The 13376-nt window shown below is 42.5% G+C and overlaps 1 protein-coding gene across 2 annotated transcripts in view; it reads left to right on the top strand.

The window, feature by feature from the left end:
• Positions 1-11195, top strand: part of FMNL2 (formin like 2) — a 309457-nt gene extending 298262 nt beyond the window's left edge. Inside the window, exons 23-27 of one of the 2 annotated variants that reach the window (XM_047085654.1) lie at positions 271-372; positions 2578-2676; positions 3396-3519; positions 7141-7187; positions 9055-11195. In XM_047085654.1, the coding sequence (XP_046941610.1) occupies positions 271-372; positions 2578-2676; positions 3396-3519; positions 7141-7187; positions 9055-9093 (411 nt within the window). In that variant the 3' untranslated portion in view covers positions 9094-11195. The remainder of the gene's footprint in view (positions 1-270; positions 373-2577; positions 2677-3395; positions 3520-7140; positions 7188-9054) is intronic. The other variant, XM_047085655.1, reaches the window with a different exon arrangement.
• The last annotated feature ends 2181 nt before the right edge of the window (positions 11196-13376 follow it).

The following is a 13376-nucleotide window of genomic DNA, read 5'->3' as shown; positions in this document are numbered from 1 at the left end:
GGGTAGCTTCTTGTTTGTATGAAGGTGTGCACAAGTGCAGGGGGTCCCAGAGATGAATTCCTGTGTGGCACTATCACCTTCTTCTGGTCACCTTTGCCTGGGCTTTCGGAGGAAACAGGAGTCCCTAGAGAGTCGTGGGGAAATGAGAGGGACAGACGAGCTGTGGTGGCGGCTGGATCCTCCCTGCTGCTTTGCTGCTGCTCTTCCCCCACAGAGTCAAGTTCAGATGCTCGACTTTACGAAACTCAAGAGAAGTTTGTTTCTTTACAGGATGCTTTTGATGATGTGGTGAAGTATTTTGGAGAAAACCCCAAGACGACGCCACCCTCTGTCTTCTTTCCCGTCTTTGTCCGGTTTGTGAAAGCCTATAAGGTAAATAGGAGCATGGGGTCCTTTAAAGTCTTCCTTGGCATTATTTCTCAAATGGGTGTCCCCCCAGAGCTGTGCCAGAGTCTCTGCGGCTGTGCAGAGGCCTTCCCTGTCCTTTAGGCAGCTGATCTGGGAGGTCAGCGTGAGGCCGCGGTCTCCAGTTCTGTGGAGGTCCTCACCCATGAGGCTTCCTTTCCCTACCCAGCCAGGACTGGGGCTCAGCCTGAAGGCAAAAGCTCTTGGCTGCCCTTTGGGGCAAGTGAGACACTCCAGGACCATCACTTCCTTCCTGACCGTTCACTCCTGTGGGCAGAGTGAAGGACTTAGAAACTCCAGGCCTCCCGTGCAGTTGTGGGACAAGTCAAGGGAGCGGACTCAGGCCTCCGGCAAGGGCTCTGTAGCTGAGGTCAGAGACAGCCTGTTTGGGTGTGTCCTGCCCAGGCCTTTAGGTCATCCAGACCTTTCTCTAGTGTGGACTGAAAGATGGCACCAGGAAGGATAGTTACTGTCTGTTTCCCCATCTGGACCAATAATAGCCCTTCCTTTATTTATTTATTTTTTTAAAGTTTGTTTCTTTCAAGAGAGAGAGCATGAGGGGGTATGGGTTAGGGGCAGAGAGCGAGGGGGGGAGAGAGAGAGAGAATCCCAAGCAGGCTCCACACTATCAGCGCAGAGCCTGATGCAGGGCTCAAACTCACAAACTGTGAAATCATGACCTGAGCCAAAATCAAGAATCGGGTGCTGAACTGACTGAGCTACCCAGGTGCTCAGTGGCCCTTCCTTTATTTTTTTTTCCAACGTTTATTTATTTTTGGGACAGAGAGACACAGAGCATGAACGGGGGAGGGGCAGAGAGAGAGGGAGACACAGAATCGGAAACAGGCTCCAGGCTCTGAGCCATCAGCCCAGAGCCTGACGTGGGGCTTGAACTCACGGACCTCGAGATCGTGACCTGGCTGAAGTCGGACGCTCAACCGACTGTGCCACCCAGGCGTCCCATGGCCCTTCCTTTAAATAGGATATTTGACCCAATCCAGGGCTATGGTTTTGAAAAATCATGTGACCCAAAGAGGTATGTGTTGGAAGAATTTGTTCCTGAGAAAGAAGGACCGGGAGGTGGGGTGGGGGGAAGGCGGGGTTGAGGGGGGGCGTTAAGGGATGTTCTTATACTTAGGAGATATTGCAGACATTACACTCCAGGGTTGTCTACCCTATAACCTTGGTGGAAGAAGGAAGAGTATGATCGGAGGAGGAGGAAGAAGGTGGCAGGGTCATCATTTTTGAGAAACATCCTGTCGGATATAGTGGGTCACTTCTCTAGCTCCAGAACTATCCTTTAGCCTTTTACTGAAATTCAGAAGGTTACGTTATTTAGCCATCTTCTCTCAGCATGGCTTTGTGTAGCCGTGATAATCACAAGCTGTTGGCAAAAGGAAAAGTGGGGATGAACCCAAACACGGCAAAAAATCACTGGGAGCTGTGAGAGGTGAGAATGTCACCGGTCACCAGCTGCTGCTGACTGTGGTACCCTGGGTTCACTGGGCTGGTGATGCTAGTGTGCTGCAGAGATCACTCAAAGTGATTCTTGTGATGTGCTGGGACCACATTTAAGGGAGGCTGGCTTCAAAAGAGAGAATGCCCAAGAGGGCTGAGCTGAGCTGAGCCTGTTTGATTGCATGTCCCAAATTTATCAGACTAGTCACTCTGCCGCCCTTGGGGAGGAGTGAGCTGTGGGGAGAGACCTGAGAGTGTCAGTCAGGTGAGACCCTTGAAGGAAATAAGAGGCGAATGAATGGAGATTTCCCCCTAACCGTGGGCACAAGGAGAGGAATCTGAACTCCTGCTTTCAGAGAAACTGTAGGTAGGTGGACAGATTCTGGAAGCAAAATAAACTTATGTGACAATCACGGAGCAGAGCTGCCAGAAGTCCCACATCTGTGGGACTGAGACTGAGGAGCATTGTGAGTGGAGAAGGGGGTCATCAGGAAGGGATTTCTGGACCAGAATTGGAATTGCTAGGAGATGTCCTGTAGACCAACAGTGAAAGCCCGGATCAGAGCCCTGCATAGACTTAAGTGGTAGATCTTGTAAGCTTTCTGTTCACTCTGATTCCTCGCTTATCAAGATTGTCTAAGAGTGACTTTAAAAGAATCTTGATTGCCATCATTCCCACTGACGTAATCTTTGGGTTCTTTTGATTTGACCCAGCAAGCCGAAGAGGAAAATGAGCTGAGGAAAAAGCAGGAACAAGCACTCATGGAAAAACTCCTGGAGCAAGAAGCCCTGATGGAGCAGCAGGACCCAAAGGTGAGAAGTGCCTGACCCCTGAGACTGTCCTCCTGGGAGGGGAGGCCCTCGTGGTTCCTCGAAGCCAGCAGGAAAGAGGGGCAAAAAGCCGGATTTGCACAGGAGCCTTACAGCTTCCTTCTAGGGCTTGCAGACGTGGCACATGGATTTGTTACTCGCTACTTTGTTCAGCATACAGTGGAATGAGGTGAAGAGCATGTTTGTGTAGCATTTCCAAGTTTATGCAGATCAGGCACTTAAATCTCAGGTGGATATACAGTGAGGTCACACCAGATAACTGATGAGTAACTGCTTAGTGTCCAGGGAAGGCTTCATGGGGTTGCCGTTGGTGCTGGCCATGAGAGCTGGAGGGCTTCGCTACAAGGCATGGGGAGGAGCATTCCCTGGAGGGAAGCAGCCTAGGTAAAGACCACAAAGGCTGGCAAATCAGAGTGTTCTTCATCATGGTCCTCTGCACCAAAGTTTAAGAAGTCCATGGTTAATACCAGCTGTCTCTTGTGGCTGCAGGATCCAGCCTTCCCACTGCTGCCAGCTGGAGTTTTGTGTGCGCTTCAGAGAAAGTTTGTTTTCGTCCCAGAAGCTTTCTGAGTTTTTCTGTGGGCAGAATGTTGGAATGGTGCCATTTGTGTTTTTGTCTGAGGCTGCTTATTCAATGATCACGCCCATTTGGACCAGTGGTGCTGGTCCCACTGATCTCTGCCATTTTTTTTTCTGCTCAGTCTCCTTCCCACAAATCAAAGAGGCAGCAGCAAGAATTAATTGCAGAATTAAGAAGGCGACAAGTTAAAGATAACAGACATGTATATGAAGGGAAAGATGGCGCCATTGAAGACATTATCACAGGTAAAAGATATTTTCTCGTTGTGGCCCATAGAGACCCCACTGATCTTACCCCTAGTGAGCTACTCGCCCATTGTGCTGCTGCTTTTATCCAGGGTTTACAAGTTCTTCAGGTGACTTTATTCAGGTCCAGAATAAAGGGGAACTCCATGCCAGTGTTAGAAGCATATTTATAGTGGCTGTATACTGCCCGTCAAGGAGACCCAGCACTCTCTGAAAAATCTGTTTCTCATTATCATTGGAATGTTGCAGATTTCACCAGGCCCCGCCTTCTGATGGTTTTCCATTGTCTTTGATTTGTTAGCCTGCTCCATTTTCTATGTGGCCACTCCTACCCAAGTGCCTGGTTAAAATAAATACTATGGATAAAGCCCATGCAGGGTTGTGTACTAACCGGAGTCAATGCACATTGTTCCAGCAAGCTTTTTTACTCCTTCAACGTAACTGAGGACAGTAGGAAATAAGGAGCCGGTGCTTTCATTCTAATGGGCCAGCAGGCTGCTAGCCCACGGTTTTCAGTGAGTGGTGCCTAACCCAGCCTGGTCCTTGTCTGATTAAGTTGTAGCCTAATGCTGCTTGAATCCGTTCTGTAGAGATACTGCATTCTCTTACAGATCGGGAAAGTAATTTGAGCCACTACCTTATGACTGTGGCTACTAGTGACTTTCCTTTCTTGTCTGTTGCATATGAATACTGTTTATTAGCTTCCAAGAGACTTCAAACTTTTTTTTTTGCTGTAGGAAATTTAGAAAATATGCCATGCAAAACTGTAGAGAATAGTATGATGAGTTCCCATATGCTCATCACCTATTAATAATTTTCAACTCATGGCCAGTCTTGTTACTTGTCTGCTTCTGCCTGCTCCCCATTTACCAACCTGTACGATTATTTTGAAGCAAATCTAAGACATACAGTTTCATCTGGTTATATTTCTGTTGGCGTCTTCAAAAGATAAGGACTAGTAAATGAAGCAAACAAATACAGCCATAGTACCATTATCACACACCTCCAAAACTAACAACTTTTTAATATCAAATGTGCAGTCATTAGTCACATTTTCTCCATTGTCCTAATTTTTAAGAAATGTAACTTTCAGATTTTTGACTTCTCATTTTTTGTTAATAGCTCAGTCAGCATCGTAAATAGGGATCGATCCCAAACCACCAAAATCACAATTTTTTTTCCCACAAGCTCAAACCCAAGGAAATAAAATAGGTAAATAAATCACTAACAGGAAGTCAATAAAGAGTGTCTGGCCAAGAGTAAAGCCGTCTCAGTCGTCAGTGGATAGGTAAGTGGCCGGTGAAGTGCCTCGGTATGGCGCACACGTAATCTGGACACGCATGTCTGCCAGTGTCTCATTGTTCACTCTGCAGTGACTTGCAGATGGCCCCTAGGGAGAGTCCCCATTGTTTAGCCCCCCTGTTGTTTCCCCCACACTGAGGGAGAAGCTCTGCTCTGAGCAAGACCAGGAACAGATCTTTTTGGGTAAGCACCTGCTAGCCTCTGTGCCGTAATAAGATTAACTGCAGGGAGACGAGCATCGAGCCTCGCATATTAAGAACTTAGAGTTCCTTTTCCATCAGTCTGTTCTCCATGTCAGTGACACCTGGCTTGTAAACTGAGTGAAATGTCCAGTTTCTATTTGCCTGACCTAATCGTTCAGCCGCCAATTGGAGGTGAATGAGTATCGGCTTACAGAGCAGGTTTTATTCTCATTAAAATACTTTCCACCCACCAAGCCCCAGACTGACTAACTCTGTTAGAGTTTATGAACTCACTTGGGTATATATTGCCTTTCCCTCCTTCCCTGGCCACCTCCCCCCTTCCCCCCCTCGCCTTCCCCAGGTATGATTAACAAAGCACTAACCATGTACTAATATGATAGATCTTGGCTCTTACTCTCTGCTGTTTGTCTTATTTGGCTATCATTTTCAATGCAGTGCTGAAGACTGTGCCCTTTACTGCTCGCACCGCCAAGCGTGGCTCTCGATTTTTCTGCGAACCTGTTCTCACTGAGGAATACCATTACTAAACTATTACTCTTTCTCACCTGATGCTCTTAAAAGGTTGCTACAGATTTTTTGACCTCTTATGCCCCTCTGTCTGTCTGTTAGGGCCACCCAATATACCAGCATGGAATTGCTGTCTCCACCATGTTATATTTTATGTTGCCTTCACACTGCATGGTTTTGCATTTCAGTCATTACTGCTTACTCACTGCCGCTTTCAGTATGTCTAGGAATCCACACGGCTATGGTGGTCTGAGTCTGAGGGATTTGGATTAATAGAATTGCTTGCAGAAATTTTTAGAAAAACACTATAAATAGAGCACTACTTTGAGAATTAGTATTCGGACCAAGTAGGCTGTTACAAGTCTTTTGGGCTAGTGTCTTTGAACACAAAATGATAGTCATTAATAACAGTACCATACCTAACATTTATTGAGCACTTGCTATTTTGTCATGAATGTACAGATATTAAACCAGCCTCTTTTCTGTACTCGCTTAACATGCTTTGATGAAATGAGCTGTGTGCAAGTGCTCAGGAATGCAGAGTGCTCTAAAGTTGAAAAATGATTTGCAGAAAAAAGTGTGAACTACACACAGTTGTAAATTGGGTCTTTCTTAACTCTCTTATACCATCTGTAGCCATCACCCACAGCATGATGGAGCTCATGGTATAAGCAAGTAGCCCTTTGGACCTAGAAATCTGTATAAGTTGATATAGGCAGTCCATAGCTGTATATTCCACGTCTTCTCCTGAGTGTCATGCCCACATTCAGATATCACGTTGGAACAAGGCTGTGAGGCAGAAAGTGAAAACAAAGGCTTTAGGAGCTCTCCATAGTCTTTCCTCATTTGTGCTTCCTCACTGTCGCTCGGTTCCGTGTCAAATCCAGGGCATTTCTCTTGTGATGAGATCATATCTGGACCTGCATCTTTGGTCAGGATGGTGGCAACTAGAAACACTAATAGCAAAAACCTATTCTCGGAGAATGCCACTGTTCTTAGAATCAAAACAAAACAAAACCCCAGATTTTCAAGAAGTAACAGCCTGCCCTCAGTTCCTGATGGCTAGATAAGAGACAAACTTCTCTGCAGGGCCCAGTTGATTAGAAAATGGATAAGAGAAGCACATATTCTAATTGGAAATGAGCATTAGCTTCCTGTGCTGAGATTGACATGGAACGGGGTACCTGTTTTGATTGTGGCATTAGCTTGTCTGTGAATTGCGCTTGTTATGTATGTGCCTCTGTCACTGAGGATCTCAAAGGATGTGGTGTGTGGTTGCCCACCCTGCAGTGTACTTACCCGCCAGTGCTTATTAACAAGGCTAGACACTGTCATCTACTCAGCTAATGTTCCTGTCAGCTTTGCTGCTGGACTATCATTCTGGAGCCATATTTCAAAGCAGCTTGGATTTGGGTGGTCAGAGGGGATGGGTGGGAAGATCCTCTCTTTCCCTTGTTTTATCTAACACCTCTTGTATTAATGGCCTCCCACTCTCTTCCTCTGTTGGCTAACATGCCGGGTATGTTAAGCACTAAGTTGAATTGCTTTCCATTTTCATCCCATTTTTACTTAACCATCATTTTGTGTTTTTGTTTTTTTTTCTGTTTAGCCTTAAAGAAGAATAATATCACTAAATTTCCAAATGTTCACTCGAGGGTAAGGATTTCTTCTAGCACACCGGTGGTGGAGGATACACAGAGCTGGCAAGCATCACTTTTTACTTAGCTTCCTCCTCTCTCTGTATGCAGATCAGTGGTTTCAGTCTATGGCTGAGGGTGATACTGGTGAGAGTCTGACCAGGGAGAAGTCTTTGTAACCTCGCATTTCAGTGATGTGAGGCAGAGCCTCTCTGTTGGACTCTTTCTGGCCTGCTTCCATGTTGTTAAGTGTGATGGCTTGGGCAAGGGTATTTGCTGATGATTGTACCTGCTTTGGGTGCTAGGCTGTCCTTCTCCGACCCTTTTCTTGGCCTTCGAGTTAAGCAGTTAACCTCTTTTGATCTGAAGAAGTTGAGAGCACTTCCTGGCCGGGGAACATGATCTTTATGGCCTTTGAAGATGATGATCTTTAGAGCCAGTTGTTCAGAAGACTCAGGCATCACAGAGCTACAAGTCATCTAGCCAGAAGTGGAATTCTGAACTTCCCTTACCACTCTGGGCCAAGAAGCAGAAACTTGAGTGGATTAAGGCATACAAAACTATTCTTCCCTTGAATTTAGAAGGGCAGGGTACCAAATTCCAAGGAGTCAGGAGCTTAGGTCTCAGCACTGACTCAGCTCCAGTTTGTTTTTGCCATGTGAAAATTTGGGCTCAGTGTTGCCAGGCCCTCCAGTTTTCCAAGGGAAATCAGAAACCTTGTTTTTTATATTAATTATTTAAAGATCAGGAAACTGTATTTAAAAATACAAGTTGGAGGCCAAACATTCTGTAGGCCAGATATGGCCCACTGGCTCCATTTTCAAGCTACTTAGTAGGTAAAGGGATAAACAAAGATTTGATCTGCTTTAATTCTGTTGTTTATGTTTCCCCTTCAAGATATAGAATGTTTCCTAACAGAAGTCAATAATATTAAGTTAATGAAAGGGAAATATATACTAATTAAATGAAACAGTGGGAAAAAGTACAAAGCCTGCCCTGCCCTATCAAAAGCAGCTTACCTGCGTGCTAGGCAAAGCATGTTTTCATATTAAAGAATACTTACATAGAATAAAATCCCTTGTTCATGCCACTTTATCCCATTAGAACAATGGCTTCTTGAGCCAATATGCAGTGATTGGTTCACTTATTCAACAAAGCTTTGTTGTTGTTGTTCTTTTAATGTTAGGCATTTTAAACATTCTCTTTAAACATTTTAAACAAACTGGAAAATTGAGGAGGGCCCGTTCAACTTCTTCCCTCCAATGAAAAACAGGAACTACCTATGGCAGGACAGAACATACAGAAATAGAGAATTATTTTGATTTAGTGATTATCTTTCTTTAGTGGTTAATTGGGCATTATGTGTCTAATTCACGAAATAAAAAATGGACTTCAGCTAATATTGAATAAAAATTATGGTACCTCTGCAAAATAAGCATAGTGTCCTTCCTGGATTAAAATTTCAGGTAAGATAGGACAGGGCTTATTAGTTTTGCAGTTTAAGATTCATTTTAATTATTGTTGATACTCAGTTTCCAGAAAAAACAAAAACAAAAACAAAGAAAACTAAGCCACAGCTTTTTCCAATTGAAGAAACACTTCAAAATAAGACTCCAGCTAGACTCTCTGGCCAGTGACAGGAGCAGTTGCCTCTCCTCTGTATTTTTCTAAAAGTTCCAGAATCACACCAGTATTACATCCTGCTTTGTTTAAATATTGAGGGCAAAGTACATGTCCTTGGCTCAAATACTCAATGAATTTTGAAGGGCCTATTAGCTGACTCTTCTACACAAGCTGCTTTGATTGGCTGCCAGCTGACTTTTGTCTTGCTTAGACACGTGATACTAAAGGTTGCAGTTCTCTTATTGGTAATCTTCTCTTTACAGATCTTAGAAACCAACCCTACAGACGAGCCGATGCGGTGAGGAGAAGTGTCAGGCGGCGCTTTGATGATCAGAACTTGCGTTCTGTTAATGGTGCCGAAATAACCATGTGAACCTGAGACCTGCCTGTATGAGTAGAGAGTGCGTGAATGAAACTCTCCACATGAACTTTATGCGCTACCCTTTAACTGCAACCTTGAACATTGATAAAATATTCTAAGGGCTCAGATTTAGCAAACACATAGGAATTTAAAAATGACGGGCTCTCCTTTCAACCTTTGTTAACAAGTGCCTAAAAGTGGAAGTACCTGCTCAGATTAATCAAAGCAATAGGGTTTGATTTGATTAGGTATCTTTTTACACCAGTATATTATCCAGTTTTTTAACCAAAATGTAAATTTCGTATTACATTCATTATCTGCCATTGTGATTGTCCCATGATGGCACACCCTGGTTTCCTGATAAGTTGTAAATAACGTGGATGTAATCTGCTCTGGGTTTCCTTTGCTGAGATGTCTTAAGGAATTTTGTGTTTTAGCCATACCCATCAACTTTGTATTTTAAAGGGCTTGCAACATGGAAGAAGGAAAAGGTCACATGACAGACTGCTGTCCATAAGCAAGCCCCAGCGAAGTACAAACAGGATGTATTGCAGTGGCACAGGATAAGTCCCTCAACTCTTATCTCGTTACACATTCTACTTCTGTGCTAGGGTTATGATGCCCTGTGAGAAAAGTTCACCGGTATGAATGCAAGGATATAGTGGCATACAGATTTGTGTAAGATTTATTTGCAGTACTGTGTTCTTCAGCTAGAGGCAGCTTTTAAAAAAAATAATGCAAATGTATTTATTAATTAGCACTAAAATTAACATCTCAGTAATCAGTATTAGGATTTCTGAGGACTATTATGGGCCAATCCTGAGAATAGAAATTGGTGCCTTGCTAGCCAGGGAGAAGCTCACTAGCTTTATCAACAAGCATTCAAGATTACTTCTGCTAGCTAGTAGTGTTAGTTAACCCAGCCTTATTCTGACAATCGCAAGTTTTTTTCCCCCTTCTTCTTCCTTTTATAAATTGGATATATTTTGCATTACATATCAAAGCTAAATTCTTGTATTTCCCACATTACTTTATGGGAAATTGCAATTAAATTGCTTGAAATATTCACATTGGGATTAAGCTTACATGATAGGTAATGGGACTAAATCAATGGCCAACTAAGCCACTGTTACTTTTCCTTCCTCTCTGGCAGGGCACTTGATCCATTCCAAAGTCAGAAACTGGACTAAAGCTAATTTGTACTTTCCCTAATATACATTCTGCTTCTGGCTTACCTTCTTGGTACATTACATCAATATATTAATTGTAAAGTTTATTGTATAGTATTTAACCACTGAATCTTATTTTATGTTGTGCTTATGTGAGCTCCTTGGTGAAGGTCCCATTTTCCTTGGATAATGTGTAGTTATATGATCTCTTTTTAAATGTACAGATATTTTGCTATAAAATTGGTGCAGTTTTTTATGGTTTTTACACTTTAATTCCCACCTAAGCCTCTGGGTAATATTGTAAATATTGTTTAAAAATGCATCAGCCTGTGCTATACAATCTGAATGTTATTTTAACTTATAGGTTTTTTTTTTTTTTAATATATATATTTAACTACAAGGACAGTTTAGGGATCAGTTACCACATTTCACTTTAGCATACCTATTTACAAAAAATTACTTTTAAAACTGCCACCTGCTAGCACATTTTCATAAATGTGTACTTTAAAAAGAACATGCTGAGATTTTGTCTGTTGACTCAACATTCATTTTGGTGAAAAAAGCAATTTGACCATGAGCTACAACACAAGTAGTCGGCCCTATATCACAAGCAGCTGTTTTCCAAAGCTCAGTGCTAATGAGCATATATTAAAATAATTACCTATTTATTAATCTACAGATAGACAATAATGTTGGCATGTTCTTTTGTTTATTAATGGGCCTGCTTCTTAGCAATATTAGAAATGTTTTATAAAAAAGCAGTTCATGTTACTTTTCTGGTCTTTTCATGGCATATGAGCAAATAAACTATTTACACTACTATCCTGTAATATGTTGTGATCTTTCAGGGGCATACTTTGGCAGGGGGGTTACTAGTTCCATGGCTCAAACTCAAGATACAAACTCTTGATCACTTGCTATATGGAACACAGGAACCACATTTTCATAGTGAGGGATACATCTCCCAACCATTAATGATTCTGTTGCTTCCAGAGAAGCACTTTTGTTTGGTGAAGATATTGCCTCCCCCAGATTTGTTCAATGAGGATGTTGTGTGTATACAGACAGGTTATGTGTGGACTACAGAGGTAACCAGGTAACCTTGCAACTGACAACCACATCAAATGGTTTGGCCAGGTATGTACAAGCCTTTTGGCCTCCATTGCCCAAACATACTGTTATTTGTAGTGATAATTCCAAGTCCTCACAAAAACTTACGTGCAACATTCAGTATAACTTTTTAGGGAAGCAAGGAAATTTGATATATATTTTTTAATGTTTGAGAGTGAGTGTGAGTGGGGGAGGGGCAGAGAGAAAGAGAATCTGAAGCAGGTTCCTGGCTCTGAGCACACAGCCTGACACGGGCCGAACTCACAAACTTCGAGATCATGACCTGAGCTGAAGTCGGATGCTCAACTGACTGAGCAAGCCAGGCGCCCCTGAAATTTGATATTTTAGAAAACTGTCCGAGAGGCTTTAAAACAATTTTCTTACAGGGGCATGAGTTATTTAGTTGTATTAGGTTTTTGTTATCAACTCAGTGGTCTTCTCACTGCACCACAGTTATACAATGTAGTTGAAGCTTTATTTTTATAGAGAAGAAAAAGTTAAATTTCACTTAGTAAAATTCTCTAGTTTGTGCCTTCATGGTATTAGAAATAAGATTTTTTCATTAAAAAAAATTTTTTTTAATGTTTATTTGAGAGAGTGAGCCAGGGAGGGACAGAGAGGGAGACAGAATCTGAAGCAGGCTCCAGGCCCTGAGCTGTCAGCGTACAGCCCAACGCGGGGTGCGAACCCACAAACTCTGAGATTATGACCTGAGCTGAAGTTGGATGCTCAACCGACTGAGCCACCCATGTACCCCAAGATCTTTTTTGTAAAGTAGGCTTCACGCCCAGCATGGAGCCCAGTGTGAGGCTTGAATTCATGACCCTGAGATCAGGACCTGAGCTGAGATCAAGAGTTGGATACTTAACCCACTGAGCCACCCAGGTGCCCCAGAAATAAGATTTTTAATATTATACAAATTTAGAACATTTTCAAACCCAAACCACAGCAGTGAGTTCAAATGAGGTAGATATGGTTAGGTGTAGGCCATTATATACCATTAGTAACACTTAAGTTTTAATGTTTATTCATCTTTGAGAGGGAGCACAAGTGGGGGAGGGGCAGAGAGAGAGAGGGCGACACAGAATCCCAGCAGGCTCCAGGCTCGCAGCACAGACTCAGGGCTCGAACTCATGAGCTGTGAGATCACGACCCGAGCCGAAGTCGGTTGCTCAACAGACTGAGCCACCCAGGTGCCCCTAACCACATTTAAAGATGCTTGCCCATGACTCAGAATTTAGTCTCCTGATTCCCCACTCCCAGTCCTCTAAAAGTCTAAATTCTAATCCACTAAAATTCACTGCAATGAATGTCCAAAGGGCCCTGCTGACTCAACAATGCTCAGCCCAGAACGGGACTTGATACATCACTGTGGTTCAACATACTGGATTTTGTGAAATTATCTTTTACATTGGAAGATATGCTTTTATAATAGCTTCACAATTCACATACCAATTAATGTGATAAAACTGCTCTTAGCCCTAAGATATTTTAAAAAATTTTATCAGAAGTGTCTGCAAAAACGATTGGGCCGGTATATGAAAGGATTAATTTTTCTCTTAAAACTAATACCTGCTCTATTTTCAAGAAAAAATCTGAAACTTGAAAAAGTGCATCAAGTTGTTGACAGACTTTCTTTGGTCTAATTTTTATAGAGAAAATCAAGTATGACACTGAGGAAACAATGTGGGCATCTAGCCTCTCACAGCACAAAACTGCTGCATATGAGGGGTGCTTAAATGAAAAGTTGACACAAATCCAATTTACTTAGTAAAAAGATGTCATTTTTTCTAATAAATTATATTTATTTACAAAAGTCTAATTTTATATAACTATTAAGGTTCTTTACATCAGAACAATATATAAACAGAAGAGAAAATCTGGTAATTACAAACACAGAAAATAGAAACCTGTTCCCCCTATTTTTACTCACCTTTCAGAACAA

This window comes from Lynx rufus, unplaced genomic scaffold (assembly GCF_022079265.1).
Source record: "Lynx rufus isolate CCGP_SWC_20201006 ecotype Redwood Valley unplaced genomic scaffold, mLynRuf1.p SCAF_2, whole genome shotgun sequence".
Lineage (NCBI taxonomy): Eukaryota > Metazoa > Chordata > Mammalia > Carnivora > Felidae > Lynx > Lynx rufus.
The sequence above is the reverse complement of the archived record's forward strand: the minus strand, read 5'-3'. Positions and strand labels throughout refer to the sequence as shown.